Source organism: Hippoglossus stenolepis, chromosome 9 (assembly GCF_022539355.2).
Source record: "Hippoglossus stenolepis isolate QCI-W04-F060 chromosome 9, HSTE1.2, whole genome shotgun sequence".
Lineage (NCBI taxonomy): Eukaryota > Metazoa > Chordata > Actinopteri > Pleuronectiformes > Pleuronectidae > Hippoglossus > Hippoglossus stenolepis.
In genome coordinates this window covers 26,939,218-26,961,407 of record NC_061491.1, presented here as the reverse complement: position 1 = coordinate 26,961,407, position 22,190 = coordinate 26,939,218, and the positions used below count along the sequence as shown (strand labels likewise).

Below are 22,190 nucleotides of genomic sequence, written 5' to 3'. Positions count from 1 at the left end.
GACACACGCTGGGAAAACCAATTAATCGTTTTGTGGATGTGAAGGACGGACGCGTCTGATCCAGAATTCAACTCGTCGAAGTTGAAAAGCGAAGGCCCCACATGAACGTGTGAAATGTTTATCAACTGTTTTCCACCATTTTCCAGCTGTGAATGAAGCGTGTGGAGTCGAATGTGAAAGTCGGGACTTCTGGACTCTTGGATCACAGCACAGGAGCAGGATGTTGTTTTCTGTTGTTTTATACGTGTGAAGAATCGATCAGTTACTACACACACACACACACACACACACACACACACACACACACACACACACACACACACACCACCATCATAGTGGTGAGTAGATAATGAGTGAATTTTAGTTTTTGGGTGAACTATCTCTTTAAAAAGACTTTTGAGATGACATCACCTTTAAATAATGACACAAACACACACACAAACACACACACACACACACACACAAACACACACACAAACACACACACACACACACACACACACACACAGACAGACAGACACACGTGGCTCAGACCTGACCTGTCAATCATACCCGGGTCGCCGCGCGAGCGAGGGCGCGCGCACAGCCACAGGAGGAGGAGGAGGAGGAGAGGCGGCGCGAGCGCGGCGGAGTCAGAGGAGGAGAGGATGAGGAGGAGGAAGGAGGAAGGAGGAAGGAGCGTCTCTCTGCTGATGCTCTGATCTTCAAACTGATTCTTTCGGCTTCTTCTTCTTCTTCTTCGCTTTGAAGCTCCGGTGAAAAACTGCGACATCAGGTAAGAACCGAAATAAACCCGGATTCATTTCATCTCGGAAACACGAAGCAGGTGCGACGTCCTCCGAGGAGACGGTTCATGTTGTGACACTGGAGTTTTTAAATGTAGAAAAATACATGTTAGACATATTACTAGTCATACAATTATGTTTATGAATAAATCTGCGAATAGAAATGGGATTTTTTGAAAACAATATTTCAATCCAGGTTGTTTAAAGTCACAGAGTTAAATTAAAAACAAGAGGAGCAGCTCGGAGATGTTTCTGTTTGATGACGGTATAGTTTGGATTTTCAGAATAAAGTGCTGCAGCAGTGACCTGACATCCACTGACTGTGTCCCAGCAGGAATGTGATGGATGAAGTGGACTGTGTGTGTTTGTGAGGGGGGGCGACTGTCCCACACAACAAACACCGGATTGTTCTCTGACATTTTGTCCCCACGCACTCACTCCTACCACCAGAGAGTCGAGCTTTGGACGATCACGTCAGAACGCAGAAGTTTTTATTATCATTTTTATCATCTTCTGATATTGATCGACTGTAATTATTGTGATTTCCCCCCCGTGCGGCGTTTCCTCTGCCGTCGCCCGAGCAGACAGGGAGTGACTGTTGGTGTAACGTAATACTTCCTGCCTCCTGAATAATAAATGGAGGACACACACTCTCTAACCATTATATACTGATCTGCTCTCTCTTTCTGTCTCCGGCTCTCTCTCCTCCCGGCGTCAGCTCTTTTGTTTGAAACCTCACCCCCCCGGCTTCCTCAAACAAACCTCTCTCCCCCCGCTGATGACTCCATCCTCTCAGCAAACACTGACACTCACATCTCTCGTCTCCTCAGGTGATACCATGGGGAACGGCTCGATGAAATCCAAGCGTTACAAACAGGCAGACGCCTCCAACGGCCGAGCCCACAAGGATCACGGCGGCGGGTACACGATGTCGTCCCTGGATTCCCTGAGGGCCCGGGTGGAGGAGCTGGAGCGAGAGGGCAAGAGGAAGGATGAGGAGCTCTGTGCCAGAGAGCAGCAGATCAGGGGTCTACAGGAGCAGCTCGCCAGGCAGACCCGAGCTCTGGCCGAGCTGAGCGAGGAGCTGCAGACCAAGTGCGTCCAGCTCAACAAGCTCCAGGACGTGATGAAGGGTCCGAGCGGCCCCTCTGGAAGCCTGGCGTCGCGGCCTCCCTCCATCAAGACGTGCGCCAAGAACAGCCCCAACCTCGGCGTTCGCATCAAGGAGACCCTCAATAGGAGGAAAGGGGCCAAAGCCGGGGTGTCCGCCGAACCCACGTCCAGGACCTACGACTCCAGCTGCCTGCCCAAGTTCTCCTTCGAGAACGCCCGGGTACCCAAGGATGCAAGGTGAGACTTTTCTCTCTTTTAGGAAAGTTTTTAAGATAAGCAGAGGAAGGAAGGAGGCCAGACGGGAGGATGGTAAAGGTTCATGATTCCCTCAGGCTCATCGCAACCTCGTGGATGAGGTTTGAAAATGCAAGCGGCAGCAGGTGGGACAGAAGCAAATAGTTCATTAAACCAGGTGGAAGGTTCCTCAGTGAGTGAAATGACCCTGAAGTATCAGCCACGATAAGAGCTGTTTGAATTCTCTAAACATTAAGTGCTTCAATGTCTCCTACCTTGTCTCCTTTAGCAGAGGAAACACTGGACCATCCTTTAGGAAACACACACAGTTACATGCAGGTGCAACATTTTAAGCAACTCACTATCGCAGTTTCACCACAGCAGCCCCCTGGAAATGTACTAAGCTCACGAATAGCTGAGCTTCAAATCTATAAATATAGATGACTTTCAAATCAGAATTCATAGTCACAGGGAGGGAGTTAGCATGAGGCTATTATTGAATGCAAAGTTAGTAAAAGCCCCTGATCGCAGGATGAGGCATCAAACAGCGGAGATTTAGATGTAGCTAGAAGTACCGGCCGCTGGTTGTGTGGCTCCGCCAACCGGTACAGTTTCAGTCTACATACATTTCTTTAATTCAGTCTCATTTTACAGTTTTTATCTCCTGATTACCAGTGATGTTAATGAAATATTCCTTTATCAGTTCCACATCTTGGAAATCGGCAAATTATGTTTTTTGGACCATCAACCTCTAGGTTAGGGGCTGAGCACACTTCAGCTGCACCACTCTACTGAAAATCACACCAGATGGGACTTGAACCCACGATCCCTGGCTTAGGTGTCCAGTGCACATCTATTAGGACACTGGGGCTTTGTTTTATGGTTTTGAGTTCATCTGTGAGTTCACCTGAAACGTTTGTTCCAAATCCCTGAATGAGTTCTTGAGATATCGTGTTCACAAGGTTACAACAGAGAAGAATATATAATATATAGAGAATAATAAGAGCTAAATGATAAATGAGCACAGAGACACAACACTCTGCCCACGTCCCCTCTTCTGATTCGTCTGTTCTACATTCAGACACATTTGTTGATAAATGAGCAAACACAATGAGCACTGAGCCAATTCATCATCGTACCACAACCTTTTAAAGACAGACTCATGTTTTACATTCGTCCGGCTGATCTGAGAGCGTAGAAAGTTTCATTATGATCAAATCCAGCTCGAGGATCTTTATTGTGTGACACCCCCCCACCCCCTCTGTCACGTGACATAAGTTACTGAGCACACGCGAGGCTCGGACAGACAGAGGGTTATTTAATGAGAGTCTCGTTATATATTCCAGCCAAACTTTTGTCTCAGTGATTGTTCTTCACGACATGAACACGACGCTGCAGTGAATAATGCGAGCATGCACAACCCCCCGCCCTCTCTCAATTTAATCCTCATGTTTTAAACATATGTCGCTAATAAGCACAGAATGGATGACAAAACCAAAACGAATGTAGATGAAGCCGCCGACCGGCCCTTTGATCGTCTGTGGTGCAACACGTTGCAGACGCCGGCCGAGTTAATGACACGGCGAGTTGGGAGGAGAGAGCGCGAGATGAATAATAAAGAAGCGAACGTCGTCTGCTCTGGGTTTTTTACGAAGCCCAGTGTGACAGTTTATCACACACGATACGGTGGATAAACACAACGCCCACCGCCTGCACCGCTCCCAGCAGCCACCGCGACTCATGATCTACAGTTAGCGTTCAACCGGGGGCCTGAACCTTCTCTGTTTTACTGCTCCCCGAAGAAAGCGATGTCTTCTTCGTACGGCCCCTCGCTGCAGCTGTTAAAATGCACAACGGTGAACTCTGACAGCTCCTGATGATTTTATGTTTTGGCTGTTTTGGGCTGATTCATTGCTGGAAGGAGACCTGAGGGTGCAATGGCTTCACATGGGAGACCAAATATTTAACCCAGGGTGAAACGCTGGTGAGCAGCGTGGACGTGGGTGTCCTCGGGAACGCCCAAGGACATCTATCAGTAATCACAGTCCTCTGAAATTGAATCAAGCTGCACTAAATCACACACACTCGTAGATATCAGTGCCTTTTCCATAAAGATGCATTAATTATTCACTATCTCCAGTTTTCAGGATGAGATTGACGAAAGGAAAGGAAGAAATAATCTTTATTTACTTTATAGTTGAATTTAAGCATTGAAATAGTATGTTTTTATGATTTAGATCCATCTTGTTTACTTGGTTTCATTCACTCAGCCTTGTTTTGTTTCTTCAGGCGCCTCCTACCCAGGATGACACAGCACAAAGAGTAAAGCCAGAGGAAGATAATTCACATTCACCACGTATTCGTTTTAGAAAACAAATCATTTCCCTGTTGCAGAACAATTAGGACCCAAGGTTGAGTCATGGAGCCAAATACACAGCATTTTGAGGAAGGTACAGAATATCTCTGATGTTGCTGGAGACAGACGGAGACGACACAGCGATGGTTCAGTGAGACGAGCCAAGGTTTAAGTCGTTTGTCCACATTTAATCTAATGGTTCGCAGCCATCTGGACAGCTCAGATTACGTGATGGCAACACAACTGTTATACTTGTATACTTGGTATTGACAATAAATATTTCTGCTTAACACATAAAACTTCATTCCTTCACGCAAAGATGACAAGAATCTACAGCTATCAGATAAATGGAGTCTAACTGTTTCTGATCTGTGTGGACAGTGTGAAGAAGCTGCTGACCGACGCCCTGAACAAGAACCAGTACCTGAAGAGGCTGGAGCTGCAGCAGCTCAAAGACATGGTGGAGTGCATGTACGAGCGCACCTACCAGCAGGGGGAGTACGTCATCACGCAGGGAGAACACGGGAACCATCTGTTTGTGCTGGCAGGTTGGTTCACGCCTGTTTCTATTCAATTACCACGGGATCCCACTGATTCTGAAGAAACACACACACACACACACACACACACACACACACACACACACACACACAAATTGTGGTCAAACATCATATGACACCTAATGTCCAATTAGAGAGAATTAGAGAAGCCAGCGGACAGAGCAGGTGATTTAAATCCTGCTGGACGAATCAGTGGGCGGAGTCTTATGTTGAGTGACAGCAGGTATCAACCCAACGTGACGTCACCTTTTGGTTTGTGAGCTGCTGTCTGCCATCTTGGTTTTTTCAAACCAGAAGTATCCATATTTGAAAGAGTGGTGGGTGGAGCCTAACTGAGAGCCCACCTACCACCTGCCACCTGCACCCATTGGACGGTACTAGATGTCAATCACACAGTGTCCACGCCCCCAATACATACTGTGCTTTATGGTCTATTTGACTCTAAATGGATCATAATTTAAAAATGAACATCATGATGTATGAAGACGACTTGAAACCAGAGATTGAGACATGAACTGGAAATGTTGAGGAAAATGTTTACTGACTTTAACAATCAACAGAGAAGAAGAATTATTTTCTCATAGACTTCTATAGTCGCCCTCTGCTGGTCACTTCCGGCACTTCTGCATTGGCTTCATTTTGTGAACCTGGACACTGTACAGTATGAGTGAGAACCTGCAGAGCGACATGATGCACGCTGTGATTCCCTTCAAGCTTCAAGCAGTTTCACATTAAATCAGGACTTTGACATCATGTCTGGTTCCTGGTGTTTACTGACAACAGAAGCAGAGCGAGCAGGAAACGCTGCTGTGGTGTGAAGGTGTGTGCAAATGTAAAGTGGAAACAGATCTGTTCCTTGTTCAGGCACCTGTGTGAGATTTAGACGATTTGTGATTTCGAGTGGATTCTCAGAAACCAGGCCTTTGGCTGATATCGACAAAAACTGCTGATCAACCTGACGACTGTATTTTCAGTCTGCGCGTTCTTTCCAAACCGTGCAGCGTCCGTCTGGCTCCGCTGGGAGTGACCGGCGTTTGCTGACTGCGAGGTTAGAGAGTTAAAAATCTGAAACTGGCAGAAAACTCATCGGAACTCGCCACATCGGCCTGTGGTGTTTCAAACTGACTATTTCTGGATTCTCAGTCTTTGCCCTATTGTGCAGCCGGTCTGACCACGGGCCAATCACATCAGAGTAGAACCAGCGTTTGATTGGTTCTACTTCTCCACACACGTTATTGGATGCAAACCTTTGAAAGGTTAACTAGCTTCATGTTATTCTTTGTAGAAATGTAGATTTGAATGATTTTGGCCGGTTGAGCGTCTTGTTGGCGAAACAGTGTGAATTCCTCTGGTTTACCAGGACGGACGCGGTCGGAGAGCGAAGTTAATTTTGGACCCTGATGTGATTATACACTCAGACACAGTGTTGTGAAGTAAATGGAACTGAAGGAACCATAGCTCTCTTATTTAATTCTTTACTGTTTTATTAATGTATTTGCTTGTTTATCTAGGTGAATGAATTAATAGAATTTTCTTGAACTGCGAACAAACTAATCTGAAAGTATACGAAAGTACGTACATGATCTCTAGGTGCTGGACAGAAGTGACGAAAACCAGAAGAGACAAGAAATGTAAAGAAGCTCAAACAAGCGTTTTACCTCTGAGGATTATTCACACATGAAATAATGATGCAGACGCTCGTTTAATCAAGTCTTTAATTTATTTTACTTCAGGATCACTGACGGACCAGGACCCTAAAAATACATGTTGTGTTTATGTTGTAGGAGGATGCAGATGGAAGGAAGGAGGAGGATATTTTTTATTTAAAAGATTTGAGTGTTTTCCAGTTTTTTAAAAGCCACCACACATATATTGTAGCAGAGGAATTATTATTATTATTTACTGAAATAAAACCTGCAGCTCTGTTTCTGCTGAGTCTCCGTATCGAGCAGCAGCTCAGGAGGAATTTGGAGATGTTGAATAAATAACCGGTGACTCGTCCGGTCCTAAATGAACCTAATGAAGTTTAAACATCACTAGATTCTGTCTGCGACACACATCTGTTTGTCTCTTGTGTATTTTTTGTCTGTGTCCTAAATGTAGGTTAAAAAAAACAACAGCTATTGATTGTCCTTGGTTTGTTGTTTGCAGACGGGAAGCTGGACGTGTTCCAGCACAGCAAGCTGCTCACATCGATCACCGTGTGGACCACTTTCGGGGAATTAGCCATCCTGTACAACTGCACCCGGACGGCGTCAGTGCGAGGTAACGACGTTAACACCGTGAAGACGTAAACTTCTCTTGAGCTGTTTTCAGCAAATGTCCAAATCAGACGAATTAAAGCTGCAGTCGATCTCAAAAGTAGAGGAGAGAGAGAGAGACAGAAACAACACTTAGATATTAAACAGGTAGAACTATTCCTTGTTTTACTCGTGAGAAAAGATGATTTGAAGTGTCATAATTATTGATGTTGTATTGATGTGAAGTTACCTTTATTGAACTTCAGTTTAAAAGTCTATTAAAGCAGCACTATGTGTATTTTACTGAGCAGCAGCGTCCTGATGCTGACAGAGACTTAGAGATGTGAGAGATGTGGACGAGCTGTAAAACAAAAGCACTGAGCCACAGCAGAAAATGTGATTTCCTGCCTCCTGCTGCACACGTGAAAGGCAAACTCCGGAAAATGGCCAATTTCTCAGACATTCAAAAGTGAGAGCAGGTGTTGATAGGTGAGGAGTGAGAACGAAAGAGGCTCCGTTCTCCTTTTTCCAAGTCAGTGAGCTGTAAAATTCCCATCTACATGTACAAAGTGTTGCTTTAGCAGAAGGTGCCCGGAGAGTTCTGACTGCAGCTGATGGTAAAAAGACACTGAAGTGGTATTTTTCCTCTAAACCTTCGACGTTGGAGTGACTCCTCAAGGATTCACCCGATTGTCGGAGCAGGGGAATCCAATCAGTCACCAGACCGGAGTCAACAAGCATCTGCATGTGGTGTGTTTACAAAGGCTTTACGTCCACAGCTCTGCATCCTGATTGGTTTTCACCTCCTCGGCGTTTGGAGAGCGCACAGCCAACGCGATGTGAGCGCTCTTTGTCCGGGTTTGTATATTTAACCAAGTTACCGACTGGTGGCCCTTGGGGTGGGGTCACCGTGTCCTGACCTCGATATTCAGGGTGAACTGGAAACTCGGTGACAGTTTGTCTCTCCGGAGTTTTACATGATAACAGATGAAGTGGACACAGGGCGGCTCTGTCCCTGCTACCGGTTCCTGTCAGGCTCTCACCGCCACTTCCTGCTGCTGCTGCCGACAGAGGCCCGTCCCCGCGGTTCTGTAGATGTGACTCATCAGGAGACACAGGACGGATTACAGTGTTGCTTTTCTCACCTATTTCGTCCATTCGATAAAACAAAACAACACAGTCCTCCTCTGTGGTGATGGAGGGGTTTAATAAAACGAGAACGTGTGAGGAAAAAGATGAGGAGGGAGGAAAGAGAATGTGACTCATGGGTTTGAAGGGTCAGAATCTGATGTGACGTTGATTTTACAGCCGTGAACAAAGTGCGGACGTGGGCTTTGGACCGGGAGGTGTTTCAGAACATCATGAGGAGGACGGCGGAGACGCGACAGGAGCAGCACCGCAACTTCCTGCGAAGGTCAGAGCCCAAGTTGTCGCCACTTAGCTGAAGCATCACCTTACTGATATGACTCTTGTTGATTGATGATGTACAACAACTTCTCCTGATATAAGGAAGTAACACACAAGAGAATGACACGTGTACTTCTGTTGTTTGATGTACGATGACTTTTATAGACACTCGACAGCCAATTAGGAACAAATGTCTTTCAGAGGAAATGGTAGAAATATGTCTCATAGACATTTAGTCAGAATAAAACACGACCAACCCGCTAATGGCCAAATAGAAATAGGAACCTAGCGGCAAGTCCTAAAGCAAGAGCAGATGTCGACCAATCACAACAGAGTGGTTCAGCTGGCCAATCAGAGCAGACTCGGCTTGTGTTGCAGGCAGAGGCTGAAAAGAGGAGCTGCGTTTTTATATGAGTAATATAATAAAAAAATGTAAAGTCAGGATTATAACATTGTAATTAAATTAGTTTGGTCGTGTATATTTTCTAAAACTTACCGGACTTCTCGGACACAGGCTGCAGTTCTCTGTAAAACGTCCCTGGCATCATGTTTGTGGTCATTTGATCAGAATCCAAAATGAACGTTCATCTTCTGTGTCTTTCCCGTCAGTGTTTCACTCTTGGCCAATCTGCCGGAGGACAAGCTCAGCAAAATGGTGGACTGCCTGGAGGTGGTAAGTCATTCTGTCAGACTCGTCTCTTAATTCTCCTGCAGGGACAATTTGACTTCTCATTGTATTGCACAACGCTCTGGCAGCTGCCGCGCGCTGCAGATAGCTGCTGTCAAAATATCATTACCATTTGGCCATATACCATTACTGCATGTCAGCATATTCTGTCCACCTCCAGTCGGCAAGACCTCACAAATTACCTTGTTGATGAACAGAGCCGGTGTTATTCCTGTCATCGCCGGGCGCTGTATATTGTTACCATAATTATTTGACCAAGGCCCCAGAAAGTGTTTATTCAAATGGGGAGGGGGATTTCTAAAAGATGTGCGAGTGACAGGCTTTTGGTGTGAGAACATACAAGTGTGTGAAGGGGAATGTGTGCGCGGGTGCATGTGTTGAAACCTGCAGGAGAAGGACTCGCTTCATTTCTCCTGCGTGAGCGTGAGAGGGAAAACTGAGCGGAGGCAGAAAAACAGCTTTTCTCAGCGTCTTTTTCACAATGAAAACTTCAAGGTCGTTCCCTGCGATCGCTGCTCGTCCTGCTCATTTCCTCCTCTAGGGGAGAATTTCCTTATTCAGTCATTTCCAATGGAGCTGGGTGGGTTGGTTGGGGGGCTCGTAACCTAATAGTGGTGCAGATGTTCGTTGAGAACCGGCCAGATAATATTGAAGCTTCTTGTCAAACAGTGGGGAATGGAAAGTGTGTGTTTGTGTCAGTGTGTGTGTGGCGTTGGGGGGTGAATGCACCTTCTCCGTCAGGTCCGATCCGCAGATTGGAATTCGAACTGGAAAGATTCAATAGCCAATAACAACGAGCTCTGTTGGAAGCAAAAAAAAACGTCAGATAAAAATAACGTCTAATCTTTTCATTCGCTCGTGATCCTGGCGTGAAGCGTTTTGAAATGTCGAGCTGGGGGAATCTGGAGTTAATGATATTTTCATTGTGTTATCCCCTAGAAAAGAAACACGTATACTTAGACGTGCACAATGTGGCGCTCTGCAGCAAGTGCACAAGTCACTGACACTGGAAAGATGTGCGGTGGAGGTGAAGGGTCTCGTGTGAGGAATAGAAAACATGCTGCAAATACTCACAACACAATGAAATACTCACAAAATGCTGCCGTTCAGGGTATTTGATTGGGTTGTGAGTATTTCGGTGTGTACAGAGTATTTGGATGTATTGTGAGTTTTTGGTTGTGAGTGTTTGGATTTGTTGTGTTGTGAGTATAAGACGCTGCACAATAGAACAGACACACACAGGCTGTGAGAGCAGGCTGTGACACTGACAGACGACAAACCTGAATAATGACATTAAATGTCTTTTCAGACAATGAGTGGTTTGTGTTGTGCGACCGTTTGATGTTATTCATGAAGCCAAATGGAGCCGGTTGATTCTTAGAAAAGACAAAATGGTTCGACGCAATTAATGTGGCCCGATTTGTGTTTGTTCTCTGCTGGTAAAGAGTCGTATAATCCAAGAATCTAAACGTTCACGAGCAGTCGTCCTCTGTCTTCGTGCTGCCGCCTGAGAGAAACTTATTTTTAAGTCTGTCAGACAAGATCTTTTTCAAATGTGCCTCCACACGGAAGAGATGGGGGGGAGAAAAATCCACATTTTTCCTCGTTCCAAGCAAAAAATCTCCAGTGAACTTCCTCCGAGGAGTCCGAGTGAATCAAGTCAAAGAAGCAGCTTCCAGAGTCGGTTTGGATTCTGTCCGTCGTGACCGGACGTCAACACAGAGACGGAGCTTCATTGTAAAAGGCTGTAATTTTTAGAAGGCTCCCGCTGCCGCTCGACTGCTGAAGCCTCACACGAACCTCAGATTAACGTTGGAATGTAGTTTTTACACGGACGACTGTGGATTTCGTCTTGAACCAACACCGGAGGCACTTTAGAGAGGGATCTCTTAATGAGCAGGAGAACAGGAGGAAGGATAACAGCCGTGGACACGAGGGCACCTGACTCGCTGCTGGAGAAACAAACTGCAGACTCACACTTTTACCTTCTCTGACACTGGACACTTAAAATGAGACACTGACAAACAAGACAGATCCTGTGTCAGTTTGCCAAATAAGATCCAACGTGTTTTCAACGTGTCACCACTTTGTTTTAGACTAAAAGGTTCAAGTTGGGGAAGATTACTGTAATATTAGAAAACCCTGAGAACTATGTCTGGTCTCCACACTTAATACCAGCCTCTGTCCTGCGCTCTGATTGGCTGATTTGGCCTCAGATTTGGGGCTTTCCTCTGCGAGTTTCCAAAATCCTGTAGTGTGAATTAGGTATTAGCAGCATCTCTAAATATTATGACTTTTAAAAAGTGTAAAAACTTACAGAATGTACACATATAGAAACAAAGACATCTATTTGATTCTTTGCTCTTTCTTGGATCCATAAATATAAATTCTTCCGTAAAGTGAGAAAGTCTCAAATCACCAACTCTTACTTATACATTTTACACCTTTTTTAAAAAATCACTCACGCGTGCTCATGTCAGAAGTGGTTTTCCAACAGCTCCTTGAAGGCAGCACGATGCTTTCAAGGAGCAGCTGAAGACCGAGTTGGTCTTAAAAAACAGGTCCGGTCCGTCCTCTTGATTTAATGAAGCCGACAGAGAGAGAGAGAGAGACGTGCTGTTTGAATACGTGACGGGTCGATTGACCGCCGCCGAAAATAGGAACGACAACGCAGCTAAAGCCAACACACAGACGCATGCACACACACACACACACACACAAAGGCTGACACAAACCAATTCAGAGCAGGTTGATGGTTCAGATAAGAAGAAGGGGATGTGTGTGGTATTTTTAGAGGAGATTCGCTCTCAAAGCTTTTTTAGTGAAAAGCGTCATCTGTCTTTCCTGAAAAGAGAAACGTTTGACCCCCCAGTTCCGGAGATCGCAGCTCGGCAGCCGGCTTCAACAAACCCCAGACACGACTCAAACGCCGTCGCTCCCCTGCACAGCCTCTGCATCACCCGGACAGTCTTTATAAACAGAACCGTGGCGTGTTGCCTCCGCTGTCGTGGACGGGTGTTAAACTGGCCTCTCCTGAAGCGTAAACGGGACGTAAACAAGCTTGGGCGCTCAAGGAAAATGCCACTTGTGTCAAGAGTTTTGACAGTAAACACCGGGGAATGTTTACGCGTGGTTGCTCTGATTTGTTTGTTCGCCTTCCACCACAGTCCTCTGCAGCCCAACGGATCACAGCCGTGAGCGGTTGTCTCAGCTGCGGGAAACCCCGTTCCAGGGAATGCCTCGGCCCGGTCACCTTCATTCTCTGCACTCCTTCCCCCCCCCCGAACGCTTTAGCTCGACTCGCTGACTCAGCAGTCTGGCTGGCTGGCGTGTCGGGGTTTGGGTAAATGGACAGAGTGCAGGGTCGGTGTCTTTGAGCGAGAGCTGCGAACAGACGGAGGGAACAAACTGTACCTCCGTGTCTAATTCAGGAATATAGCAAAGTGTCGCTCAGTTTTATGAAGCTCGTAAACTTTGAGCTAAACACCGAAACGATCTCTCTCTCTCTCTCTCAGTGGAGTGAGATCTTTCTCCTGCACCAGCTGGACAGGGAGCGACTCGGCCTCCACACCGATTGTTTCTGATTCATGATCCATGCTCAAAACTAGGTGCTGTACATTTCACCTGCAGTCACAGTGACGCCTCGGGATGTGTAACCGATTCTTCCAGGTGAAACTGAAAGCAACGCCTCAACTCAGGGACCGAATCCCTCGGAGGCCACACCTTCGTAGACCGAGTCCGTAAAGGCCAAACCGAAATGAGACAGTCTAGACTACAGAGGATTCATCACTAGCTTCTTACAGCAGCTGCACTTACTGCAGCACCTGCATAGCTAGCTTGTTAGCTTCGTCACCGGTGTGCAATGAATCCTGGGATAGGCCTCAGAGGGAACATCCTGCTGGATCCTTCATTGCTCAGGATTTGTGTTTGTCTGTTGAAATTTGAAGGAGCCTGTGCGACAGTCTAGTAAAAGTGAATTAGAGGACGCTGCTGTAAGCGGTTTTGATACGAGCAGGAAGATAAACTCCTCTAATGTAGTTTCAGCTCCACTTTGCTCGTCACATCAGGATGTCGTGACTCTGGATGTGTCATTTGTCACCATGGTAACAGACATTTCATCGACATTAATTTCAAATAATGGACAGAATAACCGGATGTGTGTGATGAAAGTCAATAAAACTGACTTGACTCATAATAAATTGATGAGTTGATTAATCGATTAGTTGAACAATATTCATTATAATGAATTATTTTTCGATTTGCAGCCACTTCTGCAAAGTTTGTGATGCTGTTTTCTAGATTAAATGAAATGCATTGATAGAAAATGATAGAAAACGATGAAATGAGAAAGAAATTAATAATCTCAGTCCATTTTAATACGTATAATAATATTATAGTGCTGATCTGTATTTTTAATGTGTCATTAAACCCCACGAGCCCCAAAGTCCTCGTGACGAACGTCATCGACGGCTGAACCGCAGCTCCGATCCCGCGGGGCGGCGGCTACCAGGAATCAACCCAAGCCGCTCGATGGTTGAATCAATGTGACGCTTCAGTTCTGACCGCCATCTCTCCCCCCCCCCCTTCTCCCTCTGCACATTAGGAGTACTATGACAAGGGGGAGTACGTCATCCGGGAGGGCGAGGAGGGCAGCACCTTCTACATCATCGCACAGGGAAAGGTAATTTGGTAAAAAACACACACAAGCACCACAAAGTCCTCTGTGAACTTTAATTCTTCTCATGTTAGGAGCTCTCAAAAAGGGACGTGACCTTCAGCATCTGTTCAATAGAAGCATTTTTAAATCAGTTATTATGAATTATAAACGAGTATTGAACGATTAAATGAATAGAAGCAGCTGTAGGACTCAACAACTCAACAACAACAACACAACCAATCCTCCAGTGCCTCGGTCAGACAGCACTGCAACATGTCTTTAATGCACTGATGTGGACGCTGCTTCAGGCTGAAGTCTTTTCCCATCAGTCGAGTGTTGAACGGCTGCAGAGAAAGTAAATCTACATTATGATGAATTAACTTCGGATCATTTGTATCCGACACTAATTTCAGACCCCATGTGTGAGAATCTTGTCAAAAGCAAGTAAAAGTTTTCCTTCCGGTAACCAACCAGGTTTAAACAGTGGGTCAGGTCAAACTCCATGTGAGCGTGTGAGGTGTGGTACTCAAACCCCCCTCCCGCCTGCCTGATAAGTCAGCAACCTGACACCGCGGAGCTGAGGGACATGGAGAGAGGCCCGAGCCGTCCACCCGGGGACTTTCAAAAACGCCATTACGAGCCAACGTGAGACAGCAGCTCCTCAGCGCTGAGCCAACCACACCAGAGAGAGACATGTTGTTTGGGAGGAAGGGGGCTAATACAGGAAATGGCTCCGCAACCCCCCCCCCCGTGTACCTCCTGACCGGAGAGGGAATAAACTCTGAGAGCGCCTGCCACCAGAAAAAACAAGGGAAGTGAAGGTCACCGAGGTCAAACGGGACACTTAGTTAAAACACACCATCGCGGCTGTGATGTCATGGAGGCCTTTCCTCGGCAGGAGGACGCCACGCTGGTCTGACCTCGACTGGGGTGAGACCACTGGTTTTTTAAAGCCTCACAAATTACAGACGGGTTTCACAACATCAAGGTCGCGGCAGTGTTTGTGTTGAAAACTCCCATGTTCGAGATGCCACTTGATCACAACCCATCATGTTCCAATTACTATAATTCAATGTGTTGATTGTTTTTGAATCCCTTTCGCTCTCTTTCCGACGCACTGTGAAAACACGGGGGAGAAAATTGAGAGCACCTGTAAAAGCTCTGGGCCGTGAACTGGAAACAGCCGCGTGAAGCGAGTGTGTTGTTGTGCAGGTGAAGGTGACCCAGACCACCGAGGCCCACAAGGTGCCGCAGACCATCAACACGCTGCACAAGGGGGATTACTTCGGAGAGAAAGCACTCATCAGGTAAGATAACAGATCCTGACCCGGGAAAGAAATGTTTTAACAGCCATCGCACGTTAAGTTAATATCATTCACGTGCATTTCAAAAGAAACTAATCCTCGAACCATTATCTAAACAGTCGGGGAGTCGGAAATGTGTTTATTTTTGTGCACGTGTGTGTGTCACGTCTGTGTTTCAGTGATGACGTCCGGTCAGCGAATATCGTGGCTGAAGAGAACGGGGTGGAATGTCTCGTCATCGACAGAGAGTGAGAGCAGCTTTGTTCCCAGTGTGTTTACCTGCAACACAACATGTTGAAATCTGATAGATCCAGATGTTTTTTAGGGGAGGACACGTATAAACATCAGTTTACTAATTACGTTAGTTATTCTGGATCCGCCAATTGAATGATTCCTTTCTTGTCCCGTGTCTCATTCTTCCTCCGAGTTTTACAAACATCTGTTTTGTGTTATCGTGCTAACAGACAAGCTAACAGACAAGCTAACAGACAAGCTAACAGACAAGCTAACAGACAAATTGCAATGAAAACCCAAGAATGGCACAAACCTCCCCCAAGGCCCAACAGTCCCTTATATATTCAATCAAACTGCACAAAACGTGCACAAAATCATAAATATCAGTTTTCTAAATATGTGTGATTTTTCAAATGTTGAACAACACCTTAAATCACAAATTTAAAGAAAGAGAAAAAAGATCCGACCCCTGATCTGGATCTTTAACGGGTTCTTCCCACAGCCTTCCTCTAACTTTCATGGGAATCAGTCCAGTAGTTGCTTTGTGTATAATTCTGCTAAATAACAAAGATTAGTAGAAACAGTAACCACGTCTGTATAATGTGATCGTCCACAGGAAACAAGGCCAGTGGGTTTATGTCAGGGGGGGGGGGACAGCTCAGTCCCATCCACGTTGAGCTTGTGAAATCCATCCGTTCCAGTGGTTCTGCTGTTGACACGTTGTTTTTGTTTTTACAGGACATTTGATCAGACGGTGGGCACCTTCAATGAGCTGCAGAAGTACCTCCAAGGCTACGTGGCAACGCTGGATCGCGACGACAAGAAGAGACATGCCAGGTAGACGCGGTGCCAGGAACATGAAGAGAAAGCTGTGTTAACTGTCTGAGCCGCTCGCATAAAGCTGCTACTGTGAGACGTGCTGGCAGAATAAAGTGCACAGAAAACTTCTCCTTCAGTGAAGCACTTCGAGCATTTCTTTCTACGGAGTAATCGGGTCATTAAGGTTTTTTAAGAAGTGGGACAAAGGGACGTCATCGTAGAACTGACGGATTAACGGGTCAGAGGAGGAGAGTGTGAAAAGTGAAAACAGAAACAAAACCCACCTGGCGTCGTCATATTTGGAATTCCATGGATTAATCCTCTCTCCGTGTCTGTCTCCGTCCAGGAAGTCGCTGTCACGCCACCAGAGTCAGCCGCTGCCTCCTGATGTCCTCCAGCTGAGGGACATGGTGTCGGTGTTCCCTCCGTCCAGGCCCTTCGACCACCTGGACGCCATCGCCACACTCGGCGTCGGTGGCTTTGGACGAGTAGAACTGGTGAGTATGCATCATAGATTATATAACCCTCACCCATCCAACTAACTCACCAATAAACCAGTTAACTAACTAACCAACTCCTGTTGTTTCCATCTGCAGGTGAAGGTGAAGGGCAAAGACATCACCTTCGCCCTGAAGGTCATCAAGAAGAAGCACGTGGTGGACAACAGACAGGAAGAGCACATCCACTCCGAGAGGAAGATCCTCGCCGAGGCGCGCTCACCCTTCGTCGTCAAGTCAGTTTCCCTTCCTGGTCCCACACGACGAAGCTCTGCTCCATTAGTCGGAGCTTATTAGATTTTGATGAGATCACGGTCGAGGCCTCGAGCAGATCTCGTCTCCTCAGGACGGCTGCAAATATTGAGACGTCCGCTAAGAAGATGTGGTTATTTGTTTTGAAGTATTGCAGCAGAGGCTTTTCTTTGCTGATCCGGTTTCACCAGATGCAGCAGAACAGCCTCAGATATTAAAGTCGTTCTTCACTCTCTGACCTCCTCTTCACACCCGCCATGTATTTACTGTACATTTATCATATGGGACATTGTCGGGGGGGATACTGAATATGCTCCTGAATATTTATCCTATTGCTCTACATGGTAATGATGATATAGGAAACGGATTATTGATATTTAAATCAAACAGAGAGAGAGAACAGAGAAAACATCCTGGATATTTTTACGATCAGGAAAATAATTAGATTTTAAAATAGAAAGTACAAGTTTGGGTTTTGATTAAAGCCTGAATATTAAAAATCTTACAAATAAGAGCCTGAAAGTTATGGATCTTTTGGAGGCTGATGCAGATACTGATATTAGAGAGTGAAACATTTTCTGACACCAATATATCAGCGTATATAAGTTTAAAACATTTTTGCTAATGATCCCTAAAATATCGTTATCAAACAAATGTTTACGTTAAATAAATATTTTCTGTGAAAAGCTCAGATCTGCTGTTGTTTATGTTTATCGACCAAACTTTAAATCAGTCGAGCTCTGGTACAAATATAAAACCACAAATGCTGATCATGAACCATAGAGCAGCGTTGATGTTGTTCTATTGAATGAATCCAAACTTTTCCCGTTGACTTCACTCGCCTGTGCTTCTCTTCTCAGACTGTATCGTACGTTCAAGGATAATAAGTACGTGTACATGCTGCTGGAGGCGTGTCTGGGTGGAGAGATCTGGAGTCTGCTCAGAGACAGGTGGGAGGAAGTGATCATCTTATTGTTCCGTTATCTAATCAGAGAACTGAGTAGCAAGGACTCTCAGGTCCCGTTGCCATAAATCCAGAGCTCAGGGTTCAGGTGGATTCGTACGATGACTTCTCTTCTTTCACCAAGCAGCTGCATCTGACACTTTAACGTCTCGCCTGCAGGGGGAGCTTCGACGAGCCCATCGCCAAATTCTGTGTCGGTTGCGTCACAGAGGCCTTCGACTACCTCCACCGCAAAGGAGTCCTCTACCGAGACCTGAAGCCGGAGAATCTCATGCTGGACACGGAGGGATACATCAAACTGGTGAGTTTTTCCTGGATCCTCGGGTCTGATCACCTAGTTCTGGTTTCAAGCTAACTCTGAGGCCCTAAAGGTTCCACATTGGACCTCTTTAGAATGTGCTGATCAACTCTGTGTTTCCAGGTTGACTTTGGATTTGCCAAGAAGATCCGATGTGGCCAGAAGACCTGGACGTTCTGTGGGACCCCGGAGTACGTGGCCCCGGAGATCATCCTCAACAAAGGCCACAACTTCAGCGTGGACTTCTGGTCTCTGGGCATCCTGGTGTTCGAGCTCCTTACCGGCAGGTGAGCGTCCGGGCTTCACGTCTGCAGCCAGACTCCACGTTGTTCACTTTGCTGAGATGAATGAAAACACGTTTGTTATTCACCCTTCCACAGTCCTCCGTTCTCAGGGAGCGACCAGATGATGACGTACACGTTCATCCTGAAGGGCATCGAGAAAATGGACTTCCCCAAGAAGGTCAGCAAGAGACCTGAGGACCTCATACGCAAGTTGTGCAGGTACGACACCACACAGGAAGTCAAACAATCCCAGTAACAAGTCAATCCTGAAATCAACCACGTGTACGACACACGGTTGATTGATGAATCTTAGAACCGACAAACTTTGTGTTTTCCAGTCAACATTTTCCAGATGTGCAACTAAATCAACACGAGGCAAAGTCATCAAATGTCTTGAAGCACTTTTTAAAAACTCAAGGAACTCCAAGTGTCTCTGGGCCAAACCGGTAATTTCCTCATTTCCCACTCTGGTGAACTTTACAGGCGAAATCCCGCCGAGCGACTGGGCAACCTGAAGAATGGAATAACAGACATCAAGAAGCACAGGTAAGAAGTGACTCGTGTTGTCCCTCGTCTCCGTGGAGAGATTAGCTTCACTCATTAGCTCTAAGTGAACGTTACGAACGTGGGCCACTGGTTTATGACTTCGGCAATTAGATAATCACTGTGCACGCGGAACATGAGCAGTGGGCCGCGGAACATGTTTAAAAGACTTATTACATCAGAGCTTCAGTCTTAATGTTGGAGCAACTTAAAAACAGGACTTTGTGAAATATAATTAATTTAGTTTGTTGAAATCAAAGTTAATATTATATCGATGCAGTTGATAACCTTAATTTGCGTGTTTTTTTGTGTATTGTGATTATTTTCTTTGATGAAGACTCAGAGAGTGATACAGGAATAAAGAATAAAGAATATGTTTTTTTTTAAATGTGCTGACGAGCCATTGAACTTTGGCTTTTACTTCTTATAGTCGACTTCTGTTCAGTCAAAAACAGCCTCAGGAAAAGATGTTGCAGCTCCAGGAAAATGTTCCTTGTAACAGAATACGTCCCAGTATAGAATCTCAGGGGCTTGTTGGTCTGGGTAAGAGCAGAGAAAGAGATTAAGATTCACTCGTGGCTCTGTAATGTGTCTGAAGGTGGTTTAATGGTTTCAACTGGGAAGGACTGAAGGCGAGGACCCTGTCGTCTCCACTGAAAAGAGAGGTGAGTGGAGAGAATCGTCCAAAGACACAAGAACTGACCTTGAAGTCATTCCAGATTGAAGCGGTTTTCCACCCTAATTCCCTCCTTGTCTCCTCGTCCTCAAAAGGTCAGTGGGCCGACGGATCACAGCTACTTCGACACTTACCCTGCGGATGAGGACAGTCCTCCCGAGGAGCTGTCTGGCTGGGACATGGACTTCTAGAACCCGTCTTTGTCCTTCAGGTCTCACACTCGTCACAGTGTTTAACGGGAGAAGTGGAGTTAGGAATGACCCTCACGTCCACTTTGAACTGGATGAACACTCGTCTAACAGCCGTGTGTGTGTGTGTGTGTGTGTGTGTGTGTGTGTGTGTGTGTGTGTGTGTGTGTGTGTGTGTGTGTGTGTGTGTGTGGAAGCTGCTGAGGAATCAAATCCCTTCAATCATTAATGCCTGTGGATGGTTTGAAACGAGACTCTGCATCGTAACCGCTTCCTAAATTATATCAATGTAGAATTTGTCAAAAAAGAACTTTACATTTAAATGACAAAGGTTGGACTTAATATTTTTCAGTGTGTAGATCAGGTTATTGATGCGGTAGCGCTTCACAAAAGAATAGAACGAAAAAGAAAAATGCTTCACCTCAGGGCACATGCATCAATATTTGCTACACTTGAATTTTTATTTATTTATTTAGACTTTAAATCACAGGTTATTGACAAAATAATGACATTATTATAACTTGAAAATCATGAGAGGGACGCAGGCCAGATGAAGGATAATAATTTAATAATATTAATTTGTGGGCATATGTGTGGCTATAAATATAAAAGCTGTAGAAAGAACATATGTAATCATGCCTGCAAGCGGCAGCACGTGGGTTCGAACCCCTCTGGGCTCGGCAGCTCCATGGACATGAATTCAATCTGTGACCAACAATGAGCAGATTTCAGGCTTAAAATGAACAAAGTCCCTTCAGCTCGTTAAACTCTGTTTTAAAGTCTGTGTTTGATGAATCACACACTTATTTCCTCATGGAGCCTTTCATTCACGGTTCCATCATGTGTCTCCCGTTCATCAGATGTGAAGGAGACTTGCTGTGTGTGTTCAGGAGACGTCACAAGAGGTCGCCCGGGAGTTAAATCAGTGTTGCTCAAAGGCATCTTGAGTTATGAGAGGTTGCACAAAACAACATGTTGCAGAAATATGGGACTTTAGATTTTGGTTCATACTTGTCTTCCAGAGCAGGTCCGGATAATCACTTAGGTTAGATGTATGTGGTATTTGTGGCGCCCTCTATGGGTTGGGTTGAATATCCTTTGTTAGGCCTCAGGCTAACCACCAAGATTTATGATGATATCAATTTCGTAAAGAATTTAAACCAATAATCGCTGAGTCCCGTCCTTTGCAAAGATACTTTTGTTGATGTAATGTTGTTTTTCAACGATCTTGCACATACAAATCCCCAAATGTTCTATAAATGTTATTGTTAACAAGCAGAAACGTTGATCTTATTACACTGTGAGTTTCACCTTCATCAGTAGCGCAGGTTCGGATTCTTCCACCAACCAACTCGCCAAGTTTAACGTTAACGTTTGTGAACGACACATGAACAAACTCCATCGAGTACGAGACTATCGAACCGTCTCGTCGCAGAAACAGTAGTTTCCAAGTCGGAGGCGTCACAAGTCGCAGCTTCAGCTTTGTGAATCCACCTCCGGGCCAGAAGGTGTAAGTGTGCGTGAGCTTCATCTCGTCTCTGCCGCGGAGGGAGCGAGTCTCGAAGCAGATCAGTGTCTCATTTCACACTATTATGTTTTTACATTCCTTAATCAATCTGCACCCATTTAATAATCTCCCAGAGAAACCTCGAACTGTTTATTGTTCTCTGGGCCCTCACGACGGCTCCAGATGTGGCTGCCGGGGGAAACTTGGGATGCAGCTGCAGAGTCTTTTATTTCTCACAGCTGAGGAGCTGGGGGGGGGGGAGCTGGTGATTAGATGTCTGCAGGTTGTTTATGGCTGCAGAGGATTGGAGGTGTGTGGGCAGCAGATAAAATACGGGTGGAGAACAAAGGGCGGCTTCGAACCACAACATACTGCAACACAAGCAGGATTTTAATTTGTGCTCAGAAGCTTGGTCGGTGTTTTCCTCACAGCTCCTCCACACACACACACACACACACACACACACACACACACACACACACACACACAAGAGCTCAAACACCTTCTCCTCTTCAGTTAGAGTGTTAGCATCGTCAGTTCTCATGTGTTTAAAGCGAAGCAGGAAACCTTCAGCGTTTTCTACG

At 45.7% G+C, this 22,190-nt stretch overlaps 1 protein-coding gene across 1 annotated transcript; it reads left to right on the top strand.

The window, feature by feature from the left end:
- The first annotated feature begins 633 nt into the window (after positions 1 to 633).
- On the top strand, positions 634 to 20,311 carry prkg2 (protein kinase cGMP-dependent 2). The gene is made up of 19 exons (XM_035166722.2): positions 634 to 775; positions 1,616 to 2,135; positions 4,870 to 5,036; positions 7,200 to 7,313; positions 8,597 to 8,702; positions 9,305 to 9,368; positions 13,987 to 14,064; positions 15,253 to 15,347; positions 15,524 to 15,592; positions 16,317 to 16,415; positions 16,744 to 16,894; positions 16,994 to 17,130; positions 18,007 to 18,096; positions 18,270 to 18,411; positions 18,532 to 18,695; positions 18,789 to 18,911; positions 19,176 to 19,238; positions 19,834 to 19,900; positions 20,007 to 20,311. Exons 2-19 carry the CDS (start codon positions 1,624 to 1,626, stop codon positions 20,100 to 20,102), a joined length of 2,337 nt encoding a protein of 778 aa, XP_035022613.2. The 5' UTR covers positions 634 to 775; positions 1,616 to 1,623; the 3' UTR covers positions 20,103 to 20,311.
- Positions 20,312 to 22,190: the final 1,879 nt, after the last annotated feature.

Excerpts from the sequence above, each read along its gene's own strand:
- prkg2 (XM_035166722.2), top strand. The coding sequence starts at position 1,624 with ATGGGGAACGGCTCGATGAAATCCAAGCGTTACAAACAGGCAGACGCC. Across the intron at positions 16,416-16,743 it reads GACAAGAAGAGACATGCCAG|GAAGTCGCTGTCACGCCACC; the intron begins GTAGACGCGGTG and ends GTCTCCGTCCAG. Across the intron at positions 16,895-16,993 it reads GCTTTGGACGAGTAGAACTG|GTGAAGGTGAAGGGCAAAGA; the intron begins GTGAGTATGCAT and ends TTCCATCTGCAG.